The sequence below is a fragment of the Camelina sativa genome, chromosome 16, assembly GCF_000633955.1.
Source record: "Camelina sativa cultivar DH55 chromosome 16, Cs, whole genome shotgun sequence".
In the NCBI taxonomy this organism is placed as follows: Eukaryota; Viridiplantae; Streptophyta; class Magnoliopsida; order Brassicales; family Brassicaceae; genus Camelina; species Camelina sativa.
In genome coordinates, this window is record NC_025700.1 from 27184404 (window position 1) to 27192326 (window position 7923).

General features: G+C 34.0%; 1 protein-coding gene across 1 annotated transcript in view; it reads left to right on the plus strand.

Moving 5' to 3' along the window:
• LOC104754111 ((E,E)-geranyllinalool synthase-like) overlaps positions 4607-7923 on the plus strand; it is a 6056-nt gene continuing 2739 nt past the window's right edge. The window contains exons 1-9 of the mRNA XM_010476264.2: positions 4607-5004; positions 5549-5750; positions 5844-6073; positions 6191-6314; positions 6407-6467; positions 6585-6785; positions 6887-7002; positions 7331-7429; positions 7567-7782. Of these exons, the coding sequence (XP_010474566.1) occupies positions 4620-5004; positions 5549-5750; positions 5844-6073; positions 6191-6314; positions 6407-6467; positions 6585-6785; positions 6887-7002; positions 7331-7429; positions 7567-7782 (1634 nt within the window). The 5' untranslated portion in view covers positions 4607-4619. The remainder of the gene's footprint in view (positions 5005-5548; positions 5751-5843; positions 6074-6190; positions 6315-6406; positions 6468-6584; positions 6786-6886; positions 7003-7330; positions 7430-7566; positions 7783-7923) is intronic.

Genomic DNA, 7923 nt, shown 5'->3' on the forward strand with positions numbered 1-7923 from the left:
TTTTTTTTTTTTTTTTTTTTTTTTTTTTCATTTAGAAACAGAAATTATGATTAAAAAAAAATGGTGTGATATACTTCTACCAAGGTTTAGAATGTATATTTCAGTAAAACTATGCTAATTAATTAACATATGTTAAATATTCTTCATCCTCCTGAGTGTTTTAGATTACAAATTGCACGCTACAGTTTGGACAAGTATTCTCCCGAGGTTACACGGTCAACTTATAGTAGTGTATATGGCCACCCTTTGTCTATCCCATACCACTCCTAGAATTAAAGGCAAGCCGAACTAAATATTTTCAGTCGTACTAGTACGTATTTCATGATGAATTTTGCATGTTTCACGTTTTCTACGGTTCACACCATAGAGACACATCGTTATTCGAGCTCGATCAGTCTATTCATTTGTGCTATAGCTATACGCAAATTAAAGAACGTATACTATTAAAAATCTTCTGGGATTTGGGATTTGGCATTTGAAGAGTCGATAAATATTTAATTTTACAGAAAAGTCAATAGATATTTTTAATCTTTTAATGTTATAGAACTTCTTTTGAACTTGTATTCTGTGTCTCACGCATATAACGCTATTTGTTTTTTTTTTATTTTTTGAGAAAACATACAACGCCAATCCCCTTTTCTTTTTGATCTGACTTTTGACTATCTCGCAACTAGAACGCTATTGGATTTCGGTTGGTGCATCCTTAAAAGACATGCAATTTGAGCACGGTAAGTCGATGGTCGGGCGAACGTATTGCTAACAATCTTGAAGATTTTGGAAACTATTTGACAGTAAAATTAACAATCTTTGCTCCATACAGGGGAAATGAAAGCATAATTCCTTCGGATCCTTCCACATGTTCAATCTTTTTTTCGAATTCAAAGGTATATCAAACTATTTTTTAAAATTGATATATTAAAACGATATGAATCTTTTTCATATGTAAATATAGGTTAATATCTTTTTTTTTTTTTTAACTCATTTCCAATAAATCAATGAAATATTCTGAAGGAACAGTAAAGTTATAAAAATTAAGAAAAGCGACAAACTGTAAAAACAAATGAAGCCATGAAAACCAAGGTACTAACTCATCCTCGTCGTTCATTCTCAATTTTCTCATGAAGCCATGCTGGACCGCCGAGAGCAAGATATGACTGTAACCGTCCATCCTTGGTAACACTAGAGGCAATCGCCCTAGCCAACTCATTGGCTTTCGGTGAAGAGAGCTTAAAACAGAGCTCTCCCATCACCTGTATCCCTCTAGAAATGTTGGCCAGTTCAGAACGGTACCTTGGCCAATCCTCAGGCGTTTTAATCGCATCCAACGCAGCCTTACAGTCTATCCAAATCTCGCATGAAATAATATGAAGTGCCTGTAAGCTTTGTAGACACCATGTGATACATGACAGTTCTACAGAAATCCTGTTTGATCGAGGTAAAAAAGCATCCCTAGCATGATATAACACATTCCCCTCATGATCTCGTAACAACCAAGCCCCACCACAAAAAGAAGAATCATTCACCCAAGCCGAGTGAAGATTGCATTTAAGATGTCCCGGAGCCGGTCTAGACCATCGTTTTACGACACTTCTCCCTCTCTGAACTTCATTAACTCCAGCTAAACTGATCAGATGTTGCTGCTTTATCCATTCCTCTGAAGTTTCCAACGCAGTAGCAATCAGGATATGGTGATTTGTAACACGCTGTGAGAAAACAAATTCATTCCTGGCTTTCCAAATGCCCCATTAGATCCATGGTACGGCCATCCTTGTTTGTTCCGACACACCAGGCTTGTTCATCATGTTGAAAACATACTCAATATTTTCGACAATAGAGTTCCTAAAACCATGAGCAGGTAAGGGTACAGTAGTTGCCCTCCAAACTTTATCAGCTAGCACACAATCAAAGAGAGTATGAGAAATGGTTTCCTCTGCATTTTGACAAACTTGACAAATAGGATTAACTTGTAATCCATGATGCTGCATACAATCCGCTACTGCGAGTGCACCAGATAGAGCTCGCCATAAGAACATGCGGATCTTTGGTTCTGTAAGAATACTCCAAATCTTCTCTTTCGTTCTGTTCAAAGCTGCCATATTCTCTGTGATAGGATTAATGAGCTCCATCTCTTTCGAAAGTAGCCAGTTCCCACTCTTCACCGAGTACTTGCCATTATTATTGTATGCCCATATATATCTATCCTGTAGATGTTGTGCTGGTGGAAATGATCGTATGCGGACAACATCTTCAGGAGTAAACAATTCCTGTAGCTTTAATACATCCCAACTACCCTCAACAGTGATTAGAGAAGATACCATAAGGAGAAGATCAATTGTCAGTATAGGTTAATATCTTATAAACCTAATTTTTTATTTCCGTTAATACTATTTAGCTTTAAATCAAGAAAACTGTTTAACAATATCTTCTCCATTTAAATCAAAGACGATTAAATCAAGAAAACTATATTGTTAATTTATAGCATATATAAAAAACTGATGCACTAGTAATTGATTTTGTATACTCTTTCAAACACACAAAAAACTGATGCACTAGTTGTACCAAAGCTCTCTTTTTGAATATAATTTAACATTACATTCAAAAAAAAAAAAAAAAATTATAGCATATAAACAAAAAAAATTACAGACTGGTAAAATTAAAGTTTTTGCAGGTTTTAAAATTATATCTCACATAATAATGATACAATTTAACGTGATTCAGTTGAGTTGGGAATACTTTTGATACTATCTCTAACAATTTTTGCTTACATGTATTTTATCACTAGATTATCATACTTTCTCATTTAAAAATTGAATATGAATCTCTGTAATTTTTTGCCAATTATATAAGAAAACTCGCAGTTATGAAAGTGAATCAAGCGATAACACTTTTAAAACTTAAAACTACTCTCTTTAATCGTTGATTAAAAACGAAAAAATTACCAAGAGCCAATAACTTAACTAGTAAAGATTTCAGGCGAAAGTCTAGACGTAGCTGGTTTGATTGTTCTTAACACCACACCATATAACTTGCTATGGTCTCGGATCTCAAAAGATGTTGGGTCATATGTCCAAAACCTGTTATCAAAATAAAAAAAAATTGAATAAACAAAAATTTCCAATTCTTTATTTCTAATTTCGACAGTTTTCTATGTTTCTCGATAGCGATTTATTTACTTCTACTTACAGATCAATCCTCCTACCTCACAGTCACGACCAACTACTCTAGTGTCTTTTTTATATTTTATTTGTTACTTTTTTTTTTTAGTATATCTCTTCTTTTCTGCCATTTGAAACAGAAAAAGAGATTCGTTACGACTGACTTATCCGAAACAACCAAACAGACTTTATCACTTTCTAAGCAGTTATATAGTTATTTGATTTTCCAAAGATGGACGAACACGAAGGTTCTGTTTTGTGATACACCATTTATTGTAACAACTAAAACATGGTAATTTTATGCTAAATTATACAGTAAATCTTGTTTCAACTACAATTTGCATTAAACAAAAAATATTTACATCATCATAAATCTCCAGATCAAACCAAAATATTGTGGGAGAAAAATGATTATTCTGAGAAGTACAAAGGTGCAAGTTGTAACGAACCGGAACCGCCGGGTCAGGGTGTTTTAGAAATGACCGATGCCAATATATTATAGGTCACTTCAGAGAGCATCCCGATGAAGCGCTTTTGACGATGGCTTTGAAAATGACTTCCCCGTACAGATGAGAGGGCCGGTCGTTCTAACCAGAAGCGGGGGAGGATGAGACACAATTGAAGAAAATGTGTGGAGGAGACCTAAATATTTCTGGAACAAAAAAAAATATCAACGAATAACATTTGATTAGGTTTTTACGTTGAATTGAGTTTTGTTAATTTGATTAGGTTGAAGTGATATACACTATGTAAATTTATATATGGAAACATCTTTGTGATTAGAGTTAACCGTCGTTATGTCGTAAGTATGGATATATCATTATTAAATAAATTATTAAATAAATAAAGATTTTTAAAGACAACGAAAATTAAACCAAGTGTTTTTTGGAAATTTAATAAATAGAGTAATTAAACGGCCAAAAAAAAATAGATGCGTATTATTCGGGTTTTTTCCCAAAATATATATGGATATTAAAACAAACGGTAAAGATACCGGACAATTTTTGACGAGATACACATATTTTCAGTATTGAAACAAAAAATATTTACATCATCATAAATCTCCAGATCAAACCAAAATATTGTATATATTTAAATTTCAGTATTGTTTTCTGATTTGTTTTTTTTTTGACAATTTTTGTGAGGTGTGAAAGAGATATACGCATAATGATACATTTATACGTGATATCTGGGATCACATGGGGATGTAGTATAATTCCTTGTATGCATTTATTAATTGGAAGACCAGGCGAGGAGTGGACCCTTCGTATGATAGAGGAGAAGACCATTAAAATATTCAAACTATGCACATTTTTCACATTCTTACATTTAAACTCAATAGGCATACTCGCTTCCTCTATATAAACACAACCAGATTAGTGACCCATACATTATATAATACACACAATCTAAAAGACTATCCTCCTAGACAAAAAAAAAAAAAAAACAACAAGTACAAAAACAATGAAGTCCTCTTACGGTTCTTCCTCTGATGATCTCCACGCTTTGGTCAGTGAGATCAAGAGAGAAATACAGTTGTCCAACATTAATCTTGATCCTTACTCATTTGTCTCTCCTTCCGCCTACGACACGGCTTGGTTATCCATGATCGAAGAAGACAACAACGTAGGTGATGATGAGCTTAAACCGATGTTCCAAGATTGTCTAGACTGGATTATGTGCAATCAAAACTCAAGAGAAGGTTTCTGGGGAAACTCCGGTGGTTATACTCAAATGGCTGATGCCGAAGCCGAAGACGGCGAAGATGACATGTACATTCTCACCTCTACTCTTGCTTGTGTTGTAGCACTTCACAAATGGAATATTGGGTATTTTCATCTCCAGAAAGGTGCGTAATTAGCTTTTTGACTTTGTATTTTTGTGGCTCTTTGAAAAACGTTTGTACATGTAAAACGTAGCTCACTACGTAAGCAGACTCCGACACGGTTGGTCTACTGCGTAAGCATTTATCAAAAAATCTCATTACGTAAGCATCACATGCATGGCCCATGCGTTATATACAAAATACGTCTTTTTTCTTTTTGGTCAAGTACAAATACGTCTTTGGTTTTTTGTTCCAGCGAAAATCATATACTTGTGGTTTATCACGTGTTTTTTTTTTTTTTGTATGCTTTTGTGAAGCTGATAGTGAACATACAAGAGTACTCACACGCTAACAAACGGCCATTTCTTTTCAGCCGTATGCATGGTGTTTACATATACATTAATTTAACAGTGTTAACGACTTTTTGATTAAAAGTGGTTAATGTTATCTTATACTTATACATGTGGGTCATAACTATATAGAATCTTACTTATTTCAGTTCACTTGCATCGTCATCTTGTAAATGAAACAATTTTTTACTAACTACTTTACTCTTTTTTTTTACTAGGGAGAAGATATATCGAACGAAGTACGGAGATGATAATTGGGAAACAGATCCACGAAAATGGATCTTATCCTCGTTGGTTCGTTATCAAATTCACTGGAATCCTAGAGCTTGCTCAACAACTTGGCTTACACTTTGTCTTCTCTAGTCGCTGCGTCAAAATGATCAAAGAAATGTTTTATCAACGCCAAGAGATTCTCAAAAGGTAAAGTTACACAACTCCTCCTCCAAAAATTTCATCATAAACATATATATTTTTATTTTTTTAAATCAATTTTTTTGTTTCCTGTTTTCCCAGAGAAAAATTGATGGGTGATTGTAACCATAAACCTCTACTAGCCTATCTAGAGGCATTGCCATTGAAATTATATGTTGAAAATCATGAAGACACCATTGTTAAGAGCCTCGACAATATCGACGGCTCTTGGTTTCAGTCGCCTTCAGCAACTGCATCAGTGTTTATGCTCACTCGCAACACAAAATGTCTAGCTTATCTTCAAAATCTCGTTCAACGATGCCCTAATGGAGGTTAAATATATTGAAATTCTAGTTATCCCAAAGCTATGGATAATTTGTATATTATTTTTATTTAATTTCATATTTAATAGTTAAGTAACAAGCTACGTGTAATTTTTTTTGTCTCAGTGCCACAAAAGTACCCTCTCAATGAAGATCTCATAAAACTCTCCATGGTCAATCTAATCGAGAATACTGGTTTAGGAGAGTTCTTCGGTAGAGAGATTGAACATGTTCTTCAACAAGTTTACAGGTGAGAAAACATTTTATAGTCAACTATTTTACTTTTCTATATATAAATATATAATATGTAAGAAAAGCTTATCTTTTCCATATAATTTTAAGGCGCCACGACGAGGAAGAAGATGTCAAGAAAAAGCCCATGAGTTACGTGGCAGATGAGTNAAAAAAAAAAAAAAAAAAAAAAAACTATTCTCTGTATTGTCGAAGTTGATGAAAAATAATTCTTTGTCCTTTTCGATACTGAGTCTTTTTTTTTTTTTTTGGAGTTTAAAAGCCTTAGTATATATACATTGCAGGAAGGTTTTGCTGGTTCATGAAGGATCAAGAAACCCGATATAATTTAGAAAGAAACATAGATTCTTTCTTGCCTGTAATCCTAAGTGTTTACAGAGCTATGGATCTCATGTTTCCGGGAGAGCATGAGCTTGAAGAAGCAAGAGAATATACTCGGAGTTTACTCGAGAAACGTCGCTCTAGAATGGTACACGACTAATATTTCTTAATAATTTGATGTATTTTTAGTTTTTTAGTGATTAAAAATACATTGCTTTATAATTATACTGAATAGTGATTGATCTGTAGATTATACATGAATTAAGTACTCCATGGATAGCTCGACTCAGACACCTTGATCATAGAATGTGGATTGAAGACAAGAACTCAAATGTTCTCTCAAGCGGAAAAGCTTCCTTTCTAAGGTATATACTATTTATATGTAATCTATAGGGGAAACGTGCTATCTCCCCCCGCCCTCTCCGAAAACTATGGGTTGGTCTTGGTTTAGAGATTAAACCAATGTAATCAGGTCACGAGAGATATAGGTTTCAAACTTTTAATTTGGGAGAAATATGTTTCAAACTTTTTTCTCGGCTACATATAGATCGGGTCAAAGTTTGAGCTCTATCTACCTTAATATATATGATAGTTCTCGGTAAGGGGGAAATAACATGTCACCTATTTATAATTTAGATCCCATAAAAATAAGATAATTTATGGGGGATTGTGTTTTTGTGTTGTTGGCAACAGACTGCATAGTTCATATAGCGACAAAGTAATTTATCTTGCTGCAAGAAATTTCGAGTTTCAACAAGCCAAATATCGACGCGAGCTGGAGGAATTGACAATGTAAGTAGACTTTAACTAGTTTACACTGCATAGTAATCGTAATAACAAAAGAGACTTCAGTATAGGAAACTAGCCTTTTGGTATACAAACTACATTCCATGAAGTGATATATACCTAACAAAAGCGATTTGAGACAGGTGGGTAAAGAAATGGGGACTTAGTGATATTGGTTTCGGTAGAGAGAAGACAACATATTGTTACTTTGCAACTGTCACTTCGTTGCCCTATGAATATGCCATCAAACTTGGTAAGCTTACAGCAAAGAGTGCCATCCTCATCACAGTTGCCGATGATTTCTTTGATGAAGAAGGTTCTTTCAAAGATTTGGAAGCTCTAACGAAAGCAGTCTTAAGGTAAATTATTATTTAAAATTCGGTTATGCTAGCTGGCGTGATTAGAACATACCTGGAGATAAGCTATTGATCCATTGATTCTGAGAATATTAAGAACACTAAGATAATCCCAATTTACTTTTTAATTTATAAAGAAAAAAA